This window comes from Phalangium opilio, unplaced genomic scaffold, assembly GCF_054372755.1.
Source record: "Phalangium opilio isolate 3A_F unplaced genomic scaffold, DU_Popi_V2 ptg000002l_1, whole genome shotgun sequence".
Lineage (NCBI taxonomy): Eukaryota > Metazoa > Arthropoda > Arachnida > Opiliones > Phalangiidae > Phalangium > Phalangium opilio.
The window spans coordinates 4,186,925-4,210,389 of record NW_028324144.1 but is presented as its reverse complement, the minus strand read 5'-3'; the positions used below and the strand labels follow the sequence as shown (position 1 = coordinate 4,210,389).

The 23,465-nt window shown below is 36.8% G+C and overlaps 1 protein-coding gene across 5 annotated transcripts in view; it reads right to left on the bottom strand.

The window, feature by feature from the left end:
* The window catches only part of LOC149718362 (protein PALS1-like), a 179,747-nt gene that overhangs the window by 28,532 nt on the left and 127,750 nt on the right, over positions 1–23,465 (bottom strand). For 4 of the 5 annotated variants that reach the window (XM_089842387.1, XM_089842388.1, XM_089842386.1 and 1 more), the window contains one exon: positions 21,271–21,328. In XM_089842387.1, coding sequence (XP_089698513.1) covers positions 21,271–21,328 — 58 coding nt within the window. Of the gene's footprint in view, positions 1–21,270; positions 21,329–21,436; positions 21,688–23,465 lie in introns of those variants that run through there. The other variant, XM_089842420.1, reaches the window with a different exon arrangement.

Below are 23,465 nucleotides of genomic sequence, written 5' to 3'. Positions count from 1 at the left end.
TTCGATGTTAAAATTGTTTGAAACTTAATATTCACCAAGCGTATAAAAGGATTAAACTTAGAGTATTAAGTTTGACATAAGTTACCTAATACTCTTTAACCTTTTGACCTTAAAGGGAGAGTGAAAAGGAAACCTTCAGCGTATTTATTTTTAATGCATGGCTTCTACTAGTAATTATAATCAGAATGGGCCCCACTTTCATAGACAATTTAAATGTAATGTCCTAAACTACCCAATTTCCGTGGCAATTTTTTATCAAGAAGTGATATCTAGTTTATTAGGGAGAAGGTATAAATTCATTCATCCACATTTCTAGCTTTATCTCCAGTAAAAACGTATATTAGGTCCGGAGTTAATCCCCAACGCCTCTAAATTATAACCAGCATCATCTCATTGGTTCTTGAAAACTCACGTCAGCGCGACGCGAATAACGAAAATTACAGTCATATTTTCCGACTGAGGAGAGTGTAGCGAAATAGCCCGGCGTCCTTTTACGTCACCCTTGTATTTTGAAAGGGGGACTGGGACCTTGAGGCGCGAATACTTAGGCATCTTAAACCTTCTCCCTAGTAAACTAGATATCATCTCTTGTTTTTATCTAATTTTCGTGCTCAACAGTGATTGGTCGAAGGAGTTACTTTTAATTTATCATTTAAATCTGAATCTAGTTTGATTACAAAATTTTAAAGGTAACCAAAATAAGCAATTAGCATTAGAAACATAAGAATTTCGTAACCCAACTCTAGCAAGCAAGCAAAGTAAACAGCCCAACTTTTCAATAAATAAATCAAACCCCAGTACACCTTAACTTATAACTTAAGTCGAGAAATGGGCGTAGGCCACAGTAACCAAAACCAATCTAAATCCATTATATCCACCTAAGCATCTCCCGTCATTACTTAACAAATTAGCATATTTTTCATCTTCTAAAATATCAAGAGACCAAGGCTTAGAAACCACGCTGTTTCCCTTACCATTATCAACAGAAAAAAATATACATCACACTACAAACTGGTCTAGTGGGCGGAAAAAGCTTTCAATGGTTAACCATCAATGGACCAATGGGGTCAGTCAAACTAAACCACACACATAAAAGCCACACACAAAAACGAGGGGCTAGTCACTTGAGTAATCAGGTGTACAAAACCGCCGAAATCGATTACTTGATTTCTAGAATTCTAAGAAAATCATAAGTAATCATAATCAATTTTGTGAGTAATCAAAAATCTCGGATAATCACTGGAAATCACATGGAATATTGAGAGAATCAGAAATAATCACATAATTTCCTAGTAATCTTTTGTAATCATCTCGGTAATCACATATTTCGTCAAATAATCACGCATAATCAATCGAGGAATTCGAAAATCCAAAATAAAAATAGTAATCAGTTGAAATGGAGTAATCAGTGGAATTCAAATAGTAATCACGAGTAATCAGTGGAATTCAAATAGTAATCACGAGTAATCAGTGGAATTCAAATAGTAATCACGAGTAATCAGTGGAATTCAAATAGTAATCACGAGTAATCAGTGGAATTCAAATAGTAATCACGAGTAATCAGTGGAATTCAAATAGTAATCACGAGTAATCAGTGGAATTCAAATAGTAATCACGAGTAATCAGTGGAATTCAAATAGTAATCACGAGTAATCAGTGGAATTCAAATAGTAATCACGAGTAATCAGTGGAATTCAAATAGTAATCACGAGTAATCAGTGGAATTCAAATAGTAATCACGAGTAATCAGTGGAATTCAAATAGTAATCACGAGTAATCAGTGGAATTCAAATAGTAATCACGAGTAATCAGTGGAATTCAAATAGTAATCACGAGTAATCAGTGGAATTCAAAAAGTAATCACGAGTAATCAGTGGAATTCAAATAGTAATCACGAGTAATCAGTGGAATTCAAGTAGTAATCTCGAGTAATCTGCGGCAATAACGGGAAATCATTGTAAAGATTATGGAAATCACCTAAAATAATCGTAATCACGGAAATCAAGAAATTCATTCAGTAATCAACGGAATTCACATAAAAATTCAGAAATCAGAAATCAGGTGTACAAAATTTTGGAGAATGACTAACCCCTCGCACAAAAACGCCTTAAAAATAATGATAAAACTTCCTGTTTCCCGTAATAATTAAGCCTTGGCCCACGTAAGGAAATTTATTACCAGCACTTAAGAAGACAAGAAACTAAAACGGTGGAGACGTTTTTTACGACAGTCGAGTTTTCCATAAAGATTAATAAGAAAGATTCAAAGATTCTTATATATATGGAAGTTAAGCATCACTGATTCTCAAAAGGAAAATTAAAACTGTCCATTAAAATTCCAATCATTCTTGACATAAGGAATAATATCACGTGGTGGGATTTTAATTTTTTTATTTTTTTTTTCGCAAGGTCCAATGGGTTTGTAGTAAAATAATATCGTTAAAAGGGTTATTCGGGCTAAGTACCGTCTTTAAAGAGTTTATTTACATTATTGTTAAGCCTAAAATTTCAAACAATTTTAAATATGCCTCCTAAGCCTAAAATTTCAAACAATCCCAAGTCTACAATATCAAACAATAAAAATGACTCCTAAGTCTACAATCTCAATTAATTACTGCCAGTACTGCTAAGCCTAATTCAGATTATATTTACTCAAAGTCAATATAACCTTTAGCCTAACACCAAATGCCTTCTTGGCGCTCCTAAGAAAACGAAAAACAAACAATTTAACCCTAACAGTAATCCTGCCATTAAGAAAGGCTTAAGTGGCAAGCCACCAAATCTTTACACCACAACAACACAGACTGAGCCAATCAGAAATTAAATACCCATCCGTGGCAGATTGCCTTTTCTTCTAACCCTTAATACTTAAGCCTAAGGAAAAATAAGGTTAGGCATCAGGGTCAGAGGATTCAGGCACTTTTCTTTCTTAGCGTTAACACAATCAAAGTACACACAAAAAAAAGCCATTAACGACGTAGAAAAAAGCTACTCCAAGATAATGACACGAAAATAAATGTTAACCCTATCTCCATGGGGTCAACACCTTATCGTTTGTTTAAAACCGTGTATCACGTTTTATCTACAAGAGAAGAAAATTTCATAATGCGCTAACAAACCAATAACATTTTAAAGGAAAGGTACCTTTGGGAGTAACTTTGACATACCAGAAACAAGTTGGGAAACCAAAATAAACCTCTCCGATAGAGTCGAGACGCGATTAAGAGGTTTTTCTTAAATAATTAAATAAATATAATTGATATTAATTATTTTAATCGTCATTAATTTACCTTAATTCTAGTTAAACCATTTTAAGAAATTTTATTCCTAAAATCATTTTAAACATAGCTATTGTTGACGTTTGAATTCCAGCGTATGCCTCTAACAATGTTTGGAAATTTTGGGTATATAATATAAGGCGATTGATTCACAATAAATTGTAAGAAAACTTTGGTGGAAGGGAGGTTAGACTATGGGAGTAGAAGACTAAAACTGCGAACGCGGTGACAAACATACACACACACAGACATGTCCAGTGACGTCATCGTCACTCGGAGAGGTAGAAGAGTCTAAAACGTAGACAGATACATGGTTTCAAATATTCATTTGATATTATCTATCTTTCAAATTAATAATAATATAAAAAATAAAATTTCACACGTGGGTCGGACCTTTGCCTTTACTATTACGATTACCAGAAAACATGTATCACGAAAATTCATGTTGTCAGTTTTAAATTATACGGCTTCTTCAAAAAAAAAAAAATAAGTTAACGTGACTAAAAAACCTGATTTTATCATTTAGAATACAGCAATACACCTGACAGGTAAGATACAATGATTCAATGACAATAAAAAATTGACCTACAACTTCCCGCGCGCGATTTTAATTTTATCGCAATTTCGTGACAGGCATGGATTAACTAACGCTAGGGATTGTTCACTAACCGTGTTTCCCATGTATTTCTATCGCCAACTTCATGTTCCGAATTATTCCTTGATTCCCTTCTTCATTCCCCCAATTTATTGGACCAAAACGGATGTAGATATAGCGCCATCTCTCGGCAAAATAAATCGTTTTTGCTGATTTTAAAGATGGCGGCGCCCAATTTTAGGTGGGAATTTAATTTTGACGTCATATGACACGTGATATTTGGTCCAATTTTCTTGTAACTTCCGGTTAGGGATAGTAGCTCCTGCTAGGGGGTGTTTGGAACATGCATACTTAATCTTTTAGGGGGAACGAACAATCCCTAGCGTTAGTTAATCCATGTGACAGGTAACCAATGAAAAGCCGGTTGCGCCCCAAAATCCCGCTGTTCAATTTTTTTATACCCAACCTTTGTTAGATTTCCTGTCAAATTGAACCCCCATTATCGTTTCCCAACATCACCTGTCCTTTTAATCTAGAAGTTGTGGGGTTTCTTTAAGTTTATATTTCAACGAAAAGTAACTAAGGCGAAGGTCTTTAAGTTCCAAGTGCGGTCATTTCCGTTCGTGCCAGCCACCATTGAATTGACGGCGCGTTAGATAGTAGAGTGGATAGATAGTATTATACTTCTATAATAGTGGTTTCTTACTATTTTAAAGGCCGGGAAACGGCGAGAAGGGTTCTTGTCAAACTGAAAACCGTGCATCGAACTAACAATGGGCGACCGTGCTTCAAACCTTTTAGGGGTTCTTGTCAAACTGAAAGCCGTGCAAAGCGGTTCTTGTCAAACTGAAGATAAACAATGGACAGTCTCTTAAATTTTGTTTCCCCGACTTTTTGCATCCCCCATTTAAGAGACTGTCCATTGTTTATCTTCAGTTTGACAAGAACCGCTTTGCACGGCTTTCAGTTTGACAAGAACCCCTAAAAAGTTTGAAGCACGGTCGCCCATTGTTAGTTCGATGCACGGTTTTCAGTTTGACAAGAACCCTTCTCGCCGTTTCCCGGCCTTTAAGGGATTCATGATTGGAAAAGACTAAAGAGTGAGCTAGGTGATGGAGTTATTGAAATCTCCATATCGAAGCCTCTTATGTACCTCCATCTACAGAACAGCAACGAAGTCCTTCCAGCATCCTTCTCTGGGAGGGCGTTTTGGTAGGTTACTAAAACGACGACAATGCCACCTGTGTCTTAAAAATAAAAGTAATTCATGCTTCAATTCCATGATTTTTCCAGGTTTTCACTGAACCTTTTCTTAAGATTTTCCCTGACTTTTTAGGCTCAATTGCCATTGTTCTAAATATAACTACACAACTGGGATTTTGGTGTCTGGTCACAAACGTGATCTCGCAATGACCCCTGTGTCCGACTTTTCCACGTTTTCCCTAACCTTTTATTACAATTTTCCCGGACTTTTTAGGCTCAATTGCCATTGTTCTAAATATAACTAAACAAGTGTGTTTAAGTCACATTTTGGTCAAGCGATATCACACTAAAATGTCAATAAACACATCACCCAGCTGGATGCTTGAACTGTAGATATTTTTCCCACTTTTAACCAAATTCCCTGAGTTTTTGGCATTCATAAAATTCCCTGACCTTTTTAGACCATTTTGAAATTTCCTTACTTTCCCAGGTGTTCCCTTCACCTATGGCAACCCTGTCACGAGAACTAGCTTCTATTTTTAAGACACCTTGCAGGCATCCATTACGATTCCATACAGTACAACCCCACCTAAACGCTAGGGATGCTGGGAGAACTTCGTTATAACATTCCATAGATGGCAGTACAAATTGCAACATTACAGGTATGGAGGTTATTACTCCAAATCCAATCCCTCATCCATTCAACACTTAACTAACCTATTTAAGCTAAATTATCTTCTACCCATCGCTTTCACTTTCTTTTTTAGACAATCTGATGATACCCCGGGCCTCCATAGGATCATAGAACAGAAGAAATAACCTAGGCCCTAATGTGTCCCATTCGACCGAATCCCAATCGACCGAACGCGTTTCCCATTCAACCGAAAACAGCCCAAATGTGCGGTTTTGGGAAAATATATATCAAAATTTAAAAAGCAAACGTTTTCACTTTTTTTAAGACTTTTTTTACCCTACAGTTTTCGTTGTATATATATATTGATGTTTGAAATGCAAAATTTAACTTTAAGAGTGATTGATAACGGAGAGAATTGCTAATAAAGGCGGCTTTCTTTACATTAATAATGGCTACTTGTTTCAATTGAATAAGAAAAAGGATAAAACTAGTTACTATAATTGTAGAAATCTCTCCTGTAAGGTTCGAATAATAGAAATAACCTAACCTAACGTAACCAAACCTAACCAAACCAAACCTAACCAAACCTGACCACACCTGACCAAACCAAACCAAACCTTTCAAAATAATAGTTAAATTATTTATAAAATATTATTAACCTAACCTAACCTATCTTACAATTTCCTTCTCTGGGTTTGAACCCGAGCCTCTGAATTAAAAGCCTGATATTCTACCATGCTGCTGCGGTGATTCGAAATCCTCACAGACATTTAATTAACTAATTCTTTCAAATAAATTCCCATTCAGCAGAAACCCGCCATTGGGCTGGAAATTTAAATATATTCTCCATAAAAAACCAAAAAGCGGTTTCGGTCGAATGGGATTCGGTCCAATGGGATAATACCTAATATATATAAAATGAAAAATCGAGGCTAACAAAAGACAGCCTATAAAAATCAATTGCCAAAAACCCCCCATTGCCATTATTATGGCTTCAGCCTGTACCTACCTAGTCCTAGACTAGATTCCTTCCAAGGTATTCTCTTATTTTTTATTTATTTTTTTCTCTACAAGAGGAAATTGATCCTGTACCTTTACAAGAACAGAAACTAAGATAAAATGGTTTGTATATAACTATAGAAGGATGGGCGTACGCGATTTAACCTCTGCAAACCATCATACCAGGCGGCCATGATGCCAATACAGCGGACGTAAGCGCGAAAAATATTTCGGGTTTTATAAATTGGATTTTATGAGACTACTACCGAGGTTTTTTTATACTACAGAGTGGTTAAGCTAAACCTCGTCGATCTAGTTGGTTCTGAACTTCTGAATAGACTAGTCTCGTTACAGAGGGGGTGTAGACTGTGTATCCCTCCTCCTAGGCGCGCTCTTGTATGAGGGGATAGTGTACGCGTCAAGTAGGGGGATGACACTGAGCTAAGAGATAGAAGAGTATGAGGTTTGCATGGGGATCCTCGTTCGATGGGGATCCTCGTTCGATGGGGGGTAAACCTTTGCCTTCCATCTCTCCGCTCTTTCACGCCTGCGCTGTAGTCTTTTTGTATCATGAGAGTGCGCAGAAATGGAAGCAAAGTATCATCCCCCCCCCCTTGTATGTCCCGATAGTGTGGGTTGCCTACCCGCTTTTTTACATCGAGGTAGGTCTATAGACCTAAAAATAAAATAAACAAGCTGGCCATATATATACGCCCGTTAAGGGGCAAATTGAAAATGAAGCAAGCGCCATCGAGTGAACAGAAATACAAACTCAAAGGTGACATTTTTTCATTGGCTGAAAACATTCTGACACTAAAATTCTGCCTCTGCGCATTTCTAAGCGAACCAATAAGATCACCCCTCATTCGTGAAAGCCCGGTTTAGAAACTCGTATGGCCGTTGTAAATTTTGAATAAATTTATTTTTAGGTGTATTAGCTAAACCACGCTGTATCTTTGGAAGCCAATATCTTTCTATTTCCTTGGTCCCTCGATCTACAAATCTTTCCGTTTCTTTGGGACCTTTCTTTACAAAAAGGGGTTTATGGGTTTACAATATACAGGGTGTTTCTGAAAGATATGTAATGAATTAAGGGGGATGTTCTTAGGGCGATTAAGAGTCGAAAATGTTCTTTTGTCATTTTTGCCGTCCGAGTCACCGTTCATTAAGCAATTATTTAAGCAATTAGAGATACCTTTAATCAACCCTTAACCTGTCTTCTACACTGGCCCATGTTTCGTTCTTTAGGTTGCCAAGGGTTAAAACCTACTTTAGCCTACAGTAACAGTCCACGTTTCAACTTCCGAGCTACTTTAGACTCAACAACACTCACACTGTCAACTTTCTATTCTTTAGGTTGCCAAGGCTTAAAAAGTTACGAACCTAAGCCTACAATCATACTTACTATTTTAGGCTTAACAATATTCACATTCTCTTTTAAAGGTACTACACATTTTCCTATTTTATCTCTTCTCTTTCTTTCTCTCTCCTAAAAATCGCTTTTATTTTACTGTCCAATTTTTCAGGATTTAAACAAACGTAAGTTCTCTGTAAGTTTAAAACTCAAACCAAGGCTTAGTTAAATAAATAAAATAGTCTTATTTCGTGATAAATTCAAGACAGGGGATCTAAAAGGTTCCCAAAAACCTGCCAGACAAGCGAGAGATAGAGAGAGATGGGGAGGAGGGAGGGCCATTCCGTGGGAAATCGAGAATTACGTCAAAAAAAAAAGAAAATATTACCTTCGATAAAAAATAAACCGGGTATAAAGATAGGAGGAAACGCGAGTAAAATCCCAACCAAGCATGAAGAAATAAAATAATAAAAATGCACCGGAAAAATCTGACTCTACAAGCAACCACCCTCACCTGAAATTGCAACGTAATACATATACAACAAGCCAAGTCAAAAGAGGTCCCTAAACTTTATTGACAACACGCAAAAATTTACGACCGTTGGAGGGAAATTAGACGGAAAAGGAAGCCTTCTCCCAAAAGTTCAAAAATATCCGGACGACGGAATTTAATTCAACACAGTAAAGTTAACAGAAGTAAATTAATCGTGAAAATTTATATTTATTAAAAGACCCCTTCCAAAAATCGCGTTGTCTGATACTGATAGCGAGGGGCTAACCACTCTTGAGAGCTCCTGTACACCTACGGTCACCCGATATCATTTTAGCACAGTCAAAGGCAGGCTTAAGCAGTCCTTTTACTTGAAGTTACGTCCTAATTTAGGTGTTTGTTGCCCACTGACCTTTGAACGAGGAGCCAGTCACTTAGCGTAATTAGAATTACTTTGACTGTACGAAAGGCATTACGCGTAATCTTCTAAGTATCCTTGCCCTTGACAGTGCTTAAATTATTACGTATAATTCGTAATTGGTGTACAGAGATTCTGAGAGTGATTAGCCTCTTCTCTTTCGAAAAGGGTACATTACTATAAAGCACATTTTTCATTCATTTGATTATAGAGCTATTTCAGTGGGGGAAAAAATTTCGTCTGCTACGAAAATTGGGCCTGCCTTTGAGTGTAGGGCGGCCATTTTATGAGGGTTTTCTCTATGGGCAAAATAGCATTGGTGACGTAGCCATTACCCCCTCTGAAATAGCTCTATACTACTTTGGGTTAATCTACGTTGGTTTTATCTAACTCAACTTACTATGAGCCCTGAGGTAAGTTATTTTTGCGAAATTGTAAATGACTATGACTACCTTTATAATAAATGGAAATTGCCACATTCTAGGTTACGTTTAGGTTGGGGGTGCGGTGCGGAGCGGCTTTTGACTTTTAAATAATTTTCTATGAAGGGAAATTACGTAACATTTTTCTCTTTTACATTTTTTTATTTTCAAAGTTGCGTTGTGCTAAATATTTCCGGATTTAAAAAAAGGTACGACTATAGTAGGACTCCGTTAGTATCATAAGAAAGTAATATCAAAAAGTATGAAACAATTCAATTGCTTTTGATGCCACGTTAAGAAAGTTCTTTTTCTCAATGATATGGGTTCATTTAATACATAGTTTTCAGACTAGGAGGATTAATACCATTTACACTAGGAGGCCAGGCTACTTGGTCACACTTAAGTAATGGTTTATTACTTACGATCGCGGTAAAACTAGCAATTTTGATTCAGAGAAAGTTAAAAATGCATGCATATAAGGTGGTTTCGGGGGAACTTGGATCATCGAAAAATCTTTTCTTGAATAGGAGCCAAAAATATCCTCCCTTTAATATCGAGTTTGAATGAATTTAAAGGGAATATAAAATCCTCCAAATTATGCCCTCGTTCATTTAAAGCTAGACAAAAATTCAAGTATTAACTTTGCCCCAAGAAATAGGTAGAATATCGATTTGATAATTTCACAATCCCTTTAAAACCCAAGGGACTTTGAATGAATTTAAAGGGAAAATAAGTCCCCCCCCCAAATAGAGTAGGCTTAGTTCGCATTTAACCCCTAAAGTTAGGCTTAGAAACTTGATACCAATATCGGCACAATTTCAATAAATAGTGAATGTGTAGACAGTGTTTCCAGTCGACTCGATTTGCGCAGCTATCTACAACAGACTCAAAATCTGTTCGATTCAGTTCCAAACCTGTAGGAGATCCTCTAATAACAAATTCCTGGCAACCATGCAGCTTGGCAAACGGGGGAGGACATTTCGATGTAAAAAAGGGGACATACACTAAGGGGGTTTTGATCGCGCCTCGTTGTCTCTTTCTGCGCACTCTCATGATTCGACAAGCCTACAGCGCAGGCGCTAAAAAACGGGAGTCGAGATGGAAGACAAAGTTCTACCCCCGTGTCTTCCCCTTTCAGTTACATCGTAATGGTCTTTTGCGAGAAAATCATTTCACAATCTCTTCAAATCCCAAAAAATAATCCCGAAGAAATTTTTTCTTGAACATACGCTTGAATAAACGAAAGGACGGAGTCAAAATAAGAAGAAGAAAAAATGTTATTTTCAAAGTTTGGTGGAATTTTCCTGACAACATTCTTATACTAAAGCCGAAAAACCCATTGTGCCGTTACAAAAACGGATGGTACCATGCGCCATGCCACATAAAAGGATGACTTGTGACCGAAAAAAAAAGGGAATAAAACTAGGCCTAACGCTCTGATTTTCAAATCGTTTCAACGCATGAAAAGATGGAAAACTATTATTTAATAATTTAACAAAAAAAAAATCATAACTTTTTTCTTCTCTTATAAGAAATTCTTGTAACGTCATCAAAAACCGATTTAAAACTCACGAGATATTATGCCTACATTTAAATTCTTATATCATTTTCAAATTAGACTTAAAGGGAGTGTAAATAAGGCATCAGCGTATAGGTAAAACATTGTTTGAAATACGTAACAGGCACCACGTGACGCCGAGATACACAAGACTCCACATGGAGTGCGTGGGACTGGACACCTAGTCCTTGTTTTTAGCGAGATTGCAGCGCCAATTAACCGAAGTGGTAGTTTTCGAAATAAAACTTAGTTTCTTTGAACCATGCCTCCTCTCCTCAGTCACGTGTCTTCGACGTATTTCATTTCAAATAATTTTTACCCACGCCTCTCAGCAATCACGTGCCCGTGACGTATTTCAAATGTTTACCCACGCCTCTCCGCAGTCACGTGCCTGTGACGTATGAAAGATAATTTTTACACACGCCTCTCAGCAATCACGTGCCTGTGACGTATTAAAATAATATTTACCCACGCCTCTCAGCAATCACGTGCCTCAGACGTATTAAAATAATATTTACCCAGGCCTTTCAGCAATCACGTCCCTGTGACGTATTAAAAATAATTTTTACCCAGGCCTCTCAGCAATCACGTGCCTGTGACGTATTAAAAATAATTTTTACCCACGCCCCTCAGCAATCACGTGCCTGTGACGTATTAAAAATAATTTTTACCCACGCCCCTCAGCAATCACGTGTCTGTGACGTATTAAAATAATTTTTACCCACGCCCCTCAGCAATCACGTGTCTGTGACGTATTAAAATAATTTTTACCCACGCCCCTCAGCAATCACGTGTCTGTGACGTACTTCAAATAATTTTTACCCTCGCCCCTCAGCAATCACGTGTCTGTGAAGTATTAAAATAATTTTTACCCACGCCTCTCAGCAATCACGTGCCTGTGACGTATTAAAATAATTTTTACCCACGCCTCTCAGCAATCACGTGCCTGTGACGTATTAAAAATAATTTTTACTCACGCCTCTCAGCAATCACGTGCCAGTGACGTATCAAAGATAATTTTTACCCACTCCTCTCAGCAATCACGTGTCTGTGACATACTTCAAATAATTTTAACAATACCCATCGATGCCTTCTTTACACTCCCTTTATAACACATATGACGAGGTCAAGTGAATTTGACCTTAGGGGTAAGCGGCGTTTAATTTCGATTATATCATAACATAAGGGTTTTAGTAAGTCATTTCACGTCCTCCATACTTCCCACTCAGGTACTAATAGAAAATCTACTGATGTTCCGAATATTGGCTGGCTTTTAAGTAAAATTAAGATAATGAATGCATTTCGGGGAGCTGAATCGCAAAATCATTCTAGGGTCCATTAGGGTTTAATTATTAACTAGCGTTTATAAAGGGATAGTCGTATCGAAAAATCGATCATTAAATTTTTAATTTTAAGAAATATATGTTATCAAAATGTAATTTAAATAAATAACAAGGTTCAAATGAAATTTTACATTGAAAATCTGTTTTTCCCAGCTTATCGATCCCTGGACCAAATTTTGCCAATATCCCTGACCATTTTAAGGTGCTTACCAGAGTCCACTTCCTTTTGCAAATCGAAATTAAACACGACTATCCCTTTAAAAGTTTAATCATTGACTAAATCTCCCTGAAAACTTTTCATATTAAGATATCCTTAACCCATACATTACAAAAGGTATAAGATAAACAGTGGATACATTAAAGATCTTCGCTCTTAAGATGGAATATATTTAACTTTATAAAACTCAAAAGCCCTTTGAGTATATATATACAGGGTATTTCTGAAAGATCTATCAAAAGCATAGGATATGTTCTTAGGGCGATTTTGAGTCAGAAAGTTAATTTCTAACACATTTTGACCTATGGGCCACTTTTATCAAGTTATTATTGAAGTGTTTTACAAATAACCCCTTAAAATTAATTAAGAATCTGAAAGACAATGCTAATTAAATCATCCGTAAAACACATAACTTGAAAACGGTGACCCGGAGGTCAATAGGTCATAGAACATTTTCGACTTCGAAATCTACCAAAGAACAAAATCCATAATTTCTTACAGACCTTTCAGAAACACCCTGTATGTGTTGTTAATACTTAATGGTTGTATTAAGAAGGTAAATTAAGCGAGAGGATAAATCCGGGCACGAAATTACATACCATAATAATTTGCATGCATAATGCATGGAAATTACAACCAAGGCTTAAGGAAAGCATTAACTACGGTGCTTAGATTAAGAATTGTAACGAAAAATGGGTATTTTTCTTCTAAACATTCAAAATCACTCCTAAAAATCTGCACGTGGTTTAGGCATGGAGCTAACCACTCCAGTACAATTACGGTTTAATACCATTAAGAGGGATTCACACAGCTAACTGGAATCGTTGAGCCTTTGTTAATTTCTATGCGGGGTTTGTGGGCTGGGCTTGAGAACACACTATACGTCACGCCTCCTAATTCTGATGGCGTTGTTTCATTGGTTGGTCACACCCTCCTATCTCTTACCTCAGTTTCGGCAACCATATTGGAAGTCGTTAGCTCAGGCCATACAACAATTTAGACTACCAATACTGACGTCACGACCCCGTAGCTCCTCCCCTCTCAGAACCACTCTATTAAAGATTACAGCGTGTTCACCGATTATTGAGTGAATGACTCATGGACCAGTTTATTTATTCCAGGTCAGGGGGGGGGGGTTACTGGCCCAATGTCCAGTTTTAAAAAAATCCTTATTTCCCACCCTGGTGAATGCCCCCCCCCCATACGTTTGTCGTCTGCTGCAAACGAGTTGGAAAATTTTGGGAAAACATTTTTCATTCAAGAGGTAATCCCTTGGAAAGCGATTTATATAATATAACTCAAGTCTTTTACACAAATCATAATAATAATAAGTGGTTCGCCCCTCGAACAAGCTAGCACGCCTCATTAACCACGCCCCCTTTTATCAAACGATGCAAAAACCCATTATTAAATAATATCAGCCAGAAAAATCATGGGATGATGGGATATACCCCCCAAATGGATGTCATCGTTTTGCAAAGCAGATAAAGAGGGGGAGATGGTGCTTAGTAGTACGAGAGTGGACCTTGGGGACCAAAGCTAAATAGGAAGGTGGAATAACTGAAGGCACCCGCACCAACCTAATCATTTACCGGTAGCATAAGTAACATGACAATCAAGTAAGTATGATAAGGATTCAATAACGATTTATACATGGTGTTTCTGATAAGTCTGCATGCATAAATCAAGGGGAATGTTCTTTGGGAAATCAATTTGGGAGTCGAAAATGTAATTTCTGTGACATTTTTCTGTCTGTGGGTTCAAGCTAGCAGACGCCTCTATTTAACGTCTTTGAGCCATGTTTAGAGGCGTCTGCAAACCAGAACCCATTACCCCTAGGGCATAAATTCAACCAATCCCACGCGGGTTCTAGCTAGCAAACCCCTCTATTTAACGTCTTTGAGCCATGTTTAGAGGCGTCTGCTAGCCAGAACCCCTTACCCCTACGGCATAAATTCACTCAATCCCTCGAGGGTTCTATTCTAGCAGACGCCTCTATTTAACGTCTTTGAGCCATGTTTAGAGGCGTCTGCTAGCCAGAACCCCTTACCCCTACGGCATAAATTCACTCAATCCCTCGAGGGTTCTATTCTAGCAGACGCCTCTATTTAACGTCTTTGAGCCATGTTTAGAGGAGTCTACTATCCAGAGCCCCTTACCTCTACTACGGCATAAATTCAACCAATCTCGCGGGTTCTCGCTAGTAGACGCCTCTATTTAACATCCTTGAGTCTACATATACCGTCAAGCTGACCATAATGTCCCCTATCAAGAAATTTTGCATTACAACAATGGCAAGTACCGTCCATACTTATTGCCCTTTAAGTTACTTATGACTATGTTCATCTATGCTTTGGAAGCAAGGATGAAGAGATGCGGCGACTGAAAGCGAGAGAGAGTGAGAGAGAGAGGACAAAATGACATCATCAAGATTCCCTCCAGTTTTCTACGGGGTGACAATTTATTTTTCCAATTAAGACTTAGGAAGTTAGCGGGGAAGCGAAATTCGATATAAAGAGCGTGGTGGTGAAAGGGTGCACGGCGGAATGCGATGTTGTAGTACAGAGAGATGGAACAGGAGGATGGGATGAAGAAGCCCAAGAGGCGAGATAGAGAGTGGGAAAAAATTGCCAGCCAAATGTGATTAGGGGGATGTAGGATGCTGGAAACTCTTTCCGATTACTTTTTGGGAGCTCTCTCTCTCTCTCTCCACATACCCAACTCAGTCCTCACAGCTTCCCTTTATCTCTCTCTCTTCATAGATGATGATGGTTGGGTTGGGTTGGGTTGGGTTGGGTTAAGTTAGGAACAGAAAAACCCAGAGCCTAAAGGTTATTTGCTAGGCCTATTTTCACACGGATGGATCGATGCATTTAGTGGATAAAATTAAATATGATGCGATGATGCAAGTCAAGTCGAGGTTGTCACAGATTTTTCATTTAAATATTTTGAATTGACTTTTCCATGTTTTCCCTTGACATTTTACAGTTTACTTTCAAAATTCCCTGACTCCCTCCCACCATTTCAGAGGCAGAGTTGGAATGTTTTTGCCAGTGGTAGATTAAACCTGGGGCAACAAGGATCATTCGAATGTGAGCAAAATTTCATAAGTTATAATTTTAAAGTGGATTTAGCTCGAACGTTTAAAATTAAATAAATGTTATAAATCTGATTAAGATTGAGACATATTAGAGGTTAGAAGACCTATAATAACGCGAATGACAAATACAAAGCCAAAGTTAGTATTTTTAACTATCATTTTAATCGGGGAAGGTTTTTTGCCACTTTTTGCCACGTGTTTTGCCGACCCTGTTCAGAGGCCATTTTCAAATTCCCTGACTTTTTCCCGACATTTCACAGCCCATTTTCAAAATCTCCACATTTCCCCAAATCAATACACTCTAATTTTAATAATCCCCGATGAAAATTCCAGGCATTCCAAAAATAAATCAAAACTAGCAGACGACATTAATATCTGGAACTAAACCAGCCCACGGTAATCAATTTCTTTTTATTTAAAAAAAAGTTCAATATTATTATCAAAGAAATAATAACGATTCGCTTGCCATTTTCTATTAAAATTATTAACTTTGCCTGGGGCTTTCGTGCTAATACGCCGGTAATTTTGTTTCTTCATATATATAATAAGAACAAGTAAGAAAATTGAAATATACAGCGTGTTCTTTGAGCTTTATTGAGTCGAAAATGTTCTATGACATTTTTCCCTCCTGACCACCGTCTTATTATTATTATTATTAGAGTATTTCACCTATGACCTCTTAAATTTAACTAAGCGGTGATCCATAAAACACTCTGACAATCATAACTTGAACACGGTGACCCTTAGCACAAAATGTCATAGAACATTTTCGACTCAAAATCGCTCAAAGGACACAATACATAATTTTTAGACTAGGAGGACTGATACCATTTACAGCAGGAGGCCAAACAACTTCACCTCTTGTTGTAAATAGCCTGAAAATGATATATACCCTTCATAGTTTCTTACAGACCTTTCTGATACACCCTGTACACTAAATAATAATAAAAACTGCCAATCTATATAATAGGGTCATTACGTTTACGCGTCCGCAAAAATAAAAAGTTAATAAGAGGAAAGAATTTTGTAAAATAAATTAAAGTTTGCGTGCTTTAAAATTTCTTAAACAATGGAATGCCCCAGGCCGAGGCTTAACCACAATTCCCATATAACTTTGCAGCGTGTACAATTACTTACATTGCATCTACCTTACCCTCAAAATAACGTCAACTGACACACGTGTAAAGCCATATATTTCTTATAACTTGTCAAAGATCACGATATAGAAAATCATTTTTGGCTTTTCAATTGTTCTCAAACTTCACAATACAAAATTACCGAATATTAAATGGGGAGTTGGTTTTAATTAAAAATGTATTTAGTATCGGCGTACTAGTGTTTTACAGGTGCATTTTTCAATGTGAAGCGTGTATTAGCAGTGCTATTACATACAATATAAGGTTTCGTTTAAATACCCGTACTTTCATTACAGTGCTCGACGCAAAGTGCGTTTGAGAAAGTATTTTTGCTACGTAAAGGTTTTCACTAAGAATGCGAAACCGTACAAGAAAAAACACCTTTACTAAGTCATTTTGAAGCTTCAACCTCTTTATATTTTTTTTTCTAATTAATTTAGCTGAATCAATTAGGCTTAATACGAAATTTTCAAAACCACCAAATTTCCCTGATATTTTAAGAGGATTTTTCCTGATATTTCAATATAATAATCATTTTCCCGAGGTTTTTCCCTGCTATTTCAAAATAATCCTTATTTTCCCGAGGTTTTTCCCTGCTATTTCAAAATAATCCTTATTTTCCCGAGGTTTTTCCTTGCTATTTCAAAATAATCCTTATTTTCCCGAGGTTTTTCCCTGCTATTTCAAAATAATCCTTATTTTCCCGAGGTTTTTCCCTGCTATTTCAAAATAATCCTTATTTTCCCTGCTATTTCAAAATAATCCTTATTTTCCCGAGGTTTTTCCCTGCTATTTCAAAATAATCCTTATTTTCTCGAGGTTTTTCCCTGCTATTTCAAAATAATCCTTATTTTCCCGAGGTTTTTCCCTGCTATTTCAAAATAATCCTTATTTTCCCGAGGTTTTTCCCTGCTATTTCAAAATAATCCTTATTTTCCCGAGGTTTTTCCCTGCTATTTCAAAAGAATTATTTCCCAGAAGCTCTTCAATTATAATGTATTTCCCGAGGATTTTCCTGAGGCTTTTCCCTGATATTTCAAAATAATTATTTTGCCGAAGCTCATTAATGATAACGTATTTCCTAGGCTTTTCCTTGATATTTCAAAATAACAAATTTTCGAGGTTTTTCCCTAATATTTCAAAACAATTATTTTCTCGAGGCTTTTCCCTGATATTTCACCGATAATAAAGATTTTCCCGAGGCTTTTCCCTGATATTTCACCGATAATAAAGATTTTCCCGAGGCTTTTCCCTGATATTTCACCGATAATAAAGATTTTCCCGAGGCTTTTCCCTGATATTTCACCGATAATAAAGATTTTCCCGAGGCTTTTCCCTGATATTTCACCGATAATAAAGATTTTCCCGAGGCTTTTCCCTGATATTTCACCGATAATAAAGATTTTCCCGAGGCTTTTCCCTGATATTTCACCGATAATAAAGATTTTCCCGAGGCTTTTCCCTGATATTTCACCAATAATAAAGATTTTCCCGAGGCTTTTCCCTGATATTTCACCGATATGTTTGCTATAAACTAATTCCATGGAAATATACCCTAGATATTCCCTGTGTTCTCTATGCTCGTATGAACGAACCCTGCATGCATTAGAATTAGATTCATAGCCAACTAAAAACATTTGCAATTAAAAATTAATGATGAATTTTCAATTATCGATACTAAACCTAATTACCACCAAATTAAAAACTCGAGCGTTACGAATGAGTGAATATCGCGTTTTTTCAAGGTTACATTCTGCCACAGTTCTACATTTTATTGAATTCAAAACCGAGTCCACAATTTCCTAAAAAAAATTCTAAAATTCCACTAAGCCTTGCCAAAATACCAAAAACAACCATACGTGTTAAAGCAGAGCAGACTACACAAAACCCCCAATAAGATATCACGTGATCATATCATTAACAATCCTCGTCACAAAAGCAACACATTCTTCGTTGATATGCAAAAGAATTCAAAGAAAAATCATAAAAGACAGAAAGCTAGAGAGGCCAAGGTAATAAACCTGAGTTGAAGCTCAAAAATAAATTCCCCTTTTTCAAAGAACCAAGGGGGGTACTAATTTCTGTCAGGGGGGTGACACAGGAAGGTGGTAAGACAGGTAAAAATAATAACAAGGTGGTTGTATCCCCAGATAATCGTTACTTTCACCCCAAAGATTGTTAACCCTAATCCCAAAGAAATATTTCATTTTAGGCTTAAGTAAAGTATGTTTAAAAACTTAAATAATTGTCTTGAAGTGTTTGGGTTAATTTCTGTTAATATTTAGACAGTTTAAACCGTATTAAAGTGTGTTTAATATGATATATTTGAGGGTAAACTAAAATAAGCATGAGAAACAAGTTATACTAGGCATAAAACCAGTCAGATCTCTCTTAAGCTACGTTCACACTTGCACGGTAGTCGGTTGACAACTCGTTTACCCAACTAGCTTAGAAACACTATTGCTAGTTCGAAGCAATTTCAACAACCTCGGTTAACACTTTAAGACGCTTCTGTTAGTGCTGTCTGCTTATCTTTTCGTTGGTGCTGTCTGCTAAGGCCGGCGAAAATACCCTTATTACTAGTCTCATCCCATGTGAAATACCTCTCAAAACTAGAAACTAGCTTCAAACAGGGCCGGAAATATGAAAAATTTCTTAAGGACATGTGTCCAGTGACCCCCTGTTTGACTGGAAAATTTATAGGACATTGTGCACTGAAGTGTGCAAATATAGTGTCGCTTCTCCATGGTCAAGCTATCAAAATCAAGATGTCTAGTGACCCCTTAGTTTTTAGAAAAAATATGGGACATTTAAATTTTTACTGGACAATGTCCAGTGTCCTGTGCTTATTTATACGGCCCTGATTTAAACATCCTCCGTTCACACTTTAAGACACTTTTGTTAGTGCTGTCTGCTAAGGCCGGTGAAAATACCCTTAATACTAGTCTCATCCCATGTGAAATACCCCTAAAAACTAGAAACTAGCTTTCAAAAGTTGGTTCGCTAAGCAACTTCAAGAAACCACTATTCGAGTATCAGTTTTGTTCACATGACACTTCGAAAGCGTTTTGAATCGCTTCGAACCGGTTTCCCATCCCATGTAAGTGAGTGTGAACGTGGCTTTAGAAGCAAGGGGTACACGCATAGAGAAACGCCGGATTTTTTGGTCCCTCACGTGTTATAAAAGTACAAAGCTTTGTGTGTCACCTTTTTCAATGGAAAAAGGCAGTTTTCAGACCCCCAGAACGAAACGAACGAAATACCGCAGAACCATTTATCTACGCCTATCTACTACCCCTAACTCTGGAAGGAAAAGAATGTTGCCTGTAGATTGGAGTACAGATTCATCATCGCGTTGTTACTGTTACACTGGGTTGCGCAATAAACATGCCAAGGCTTAGTTAGGTAAATTAATAATTACTTGTTTTGTAAATGTTTAACTTCAAACTAGCATAAAACTATTTCACAAATATTATAAATAACTTTAGGGGGTTTGAGAAATGATTGTCCCCCTAAGTTTCGTAACTTTAATGGCGTGTGCTTCAGTGTTGCCAGTTAGGAACTGAATCCAAATTCTACAAGCTTCATTTGCACACGTCACAAATGACTGGCAAGTGGCGACACTTGTATGCAAACTATCTATATAGATGTTTGTCATTTAGTAACGCTCTGTTGCCCATGGATATGACGCCAACAAAATAGATTCCAACACATTTTTATATTGAAAAATTCCATGACTTTACCAGGTTTTCCCTTACTGTTCAGTCATTCTCCCTAAGGTTTTCCCTTATTGTCTAAACTCTAAAGTCATTTTTCCCTGACACTTATCACCATGATTTTCATTTGTTATGTACAAACTTTAGAATATTGTTTGTTTAAAAATAATGTACCATTAACTTATACATTAATTCATGCTAGTATAGAAAAAATACCGAATTAATATGAAAATCCCTACCGAACTACCATGGAATTCCCTGATTATTTAAAATTCCCAAACTTCCCCACCCCATTTCCAGGTTTTCCAGGTACCATGTGCTAAGAGAACTATTAAAAATCAAGGATAATTAAGCTTGGAATGGAAATAATTGGCGATAATTAAGAATAATATGTTAATTAAACCGCATTACACTTTAAGGCAACACGTATTTAAAACCAACGTCTGTCATACAACCAACCGGCTAACTAACTAAATTAAACCTCAAAACTTTTAACTATTTCAACGCTCTCACCAAATTTCCATAGAAAAACACCACATAAAAACGAACAATAACGAAAATACGCAGGTATTTCTATTATTCTATAATAAGGTCGGCCCTTAGGAAACTGCATTAAAACTGATAATAAAAAATAATAAAACCATGATAAAAACTATTGCAAAAATAGATAAGATTAAGCCATAAAATTGTGTACGAAATAATATAAAAAAACGGGCGGTTTTTTCTCCGTTATAAAACATATTTAAATGTCCCACGTAAACCACTTAAAAAAACGAAAGAAATATAATATAATAAAAAAAACACTCACCTAGTTTGCTACCAGTTTTTCTTTTAACTCGCAAACAAATAGTCCTGGATCTTATACACTGTTAAAAGAGAGAAAAATCACAGAAACACAATTGGTTTAAATTTCAAAAGACACAACACATCACAATTCACGCTGCTAAGCCTAATCCACAAAAATCATCACACACCTTGCTTGGTTAAATAAAAACACTTGACACGTATTAATCCGCGATCCAAATTAATCACGAATGGTAATTAAGATTAAATATTTCACATTGTTAACACCACACACGAATTGTCTTCTCCTTTTCTTGGCACATAACACATTTTAAAAGCGTCAACGCCGGGCCGTAACTACTTGGCTTCCCAAGCTCGCGTACTAGCAACTTCAACTTGACGCGAATAAAAGTGATTCGAAGCTAGCGTTAAAATATTTTTACCTCCCCAAAAACTAGTTATTATCTGGGCGGCAATAATCTGGCAGCACGGGTTCTTAGTACCACTGTCGGGAGTATAAAAAGGCCTATATCGTCCATACCCCGATCCTACTGTCCTCCTATGAAAACATACTACAACGGTAGGGTGTTTGGGTGGAGGAAGAGGGAATGATGAAACTCGGCGGGAGATAGTTGAATAGTGGCGCGAAGGAATACAGCCAAAAGGCGGGGTAACTATGGCAACCGATTTTTAGTTTGGGAAAACTTGGCTAGCGCGCGTTGTTGTGGAAATCACGTGGGAGGAGTTGGTTACTAAGGGGTAGGACAGTTAACCTTTGAAAATAATCTTAATTTTTTTTGCAGTAAATGGGCTAGAGAAATTTTCTCCCCCGCTTCAGGGTTGCCAGAAATTTGATATTAGAGCATCTCTTGCAGATTTGAAACTGAATCGAATAGAATAGAATACTACATACTTTTCAGTATGTTGTAGTGTAGATAGCGGTTGAATTGCAATGACAAATGACATGACTGGCAACACTTGTCTGCACATACGTTAGTAATTTGTAGCAAAGGTTTGCGGTTACTTCTCCGGCCGCCATTTTGAAATATGGCGGCATTTTTATTTCAAGCCATCAATAGGATATAGTGAAATAAAATACGTAACAATAGCAATTTAAACTTAGTTGCCGAAGTTATTCTGCAAGTGTTTTTATATTTTTTTACACTTTCAGCCGCCATTTTCCAAGATGGCTGCGGGTTGGAAAAGTTTTTTCTTAGAGAGTAGCTACTACTAAAGTGAAAGTAACAGCAAAAATTATTTCAGCTCCCTAGACTAGACAATAAACTAAATAATCGAAAAAATATGTTAAACTATTAATAAAATAGAAAATAAATAAAATTGGGCAAGTATTAAACCCCTCAACTATATAATATAAATTTTCAGAAGGTCAAGTACCGTAAAGCTTGAAAATGTTTACGCTATCTATAACTCTCCTATTTGCATTTAAAATTAATTTCTGCATGATTAACTTTAAATAAGGTAGCTAGCTAATGGAATATTTATTTCATATTCTAAAAGGATATAAATTTACCTACCAATAAATCCAATACTACACTATAAAATAAACAAAACATTAATCAAAAATATATCGAATTTCCTTTCCATTCGGAACAGAAAAAAATAAAAACATAACAGTAGTTTTCCTACTATAAAAAATCCTATAACACCTATCTACCTGTGACTTTTTCCTACTATACATACTACAGTTTACCTATGTCGTAAGCAAGCGAGAAGAGAAAATCACCGAGACCGGGGTTTTAAAAAGAAGACTTAAAGAATGGAAGAGTCTATTATATCGAATACAGGTAACTTAAGGTAACTTTCTCACAGGTAATGGAGGTGGGGGGGAAGGGGGTTGATTTAAAGCCAAGGGGGTTCCTCTCAACCTGTCCGGGTGGAAACTCGGCGAAAAGTTACGATTTCATATACAGGGTGTTTGTGAAAAGTCCATCAATAATGAAAGGGCGTATTTATTGGGCCATTTTGAGTCGAAAATGTTCTATGACATTTTGCCGTCCGAGCCACGGTTTTCGAGTTATGATTTGAATATTTTAGGGATGACCCCTTCATTAAATTAGCGCTGTCTTTCAATTTCATAATTAAATTTAAGGGGTCATCCATAAATTACTCCAATCATAACTTGAAAACAGTGGCCTGGACGGAAAAATGTCATAGAACATTTTCGACTCGAAATGGCCCAATAAATACGCCCATTCATTT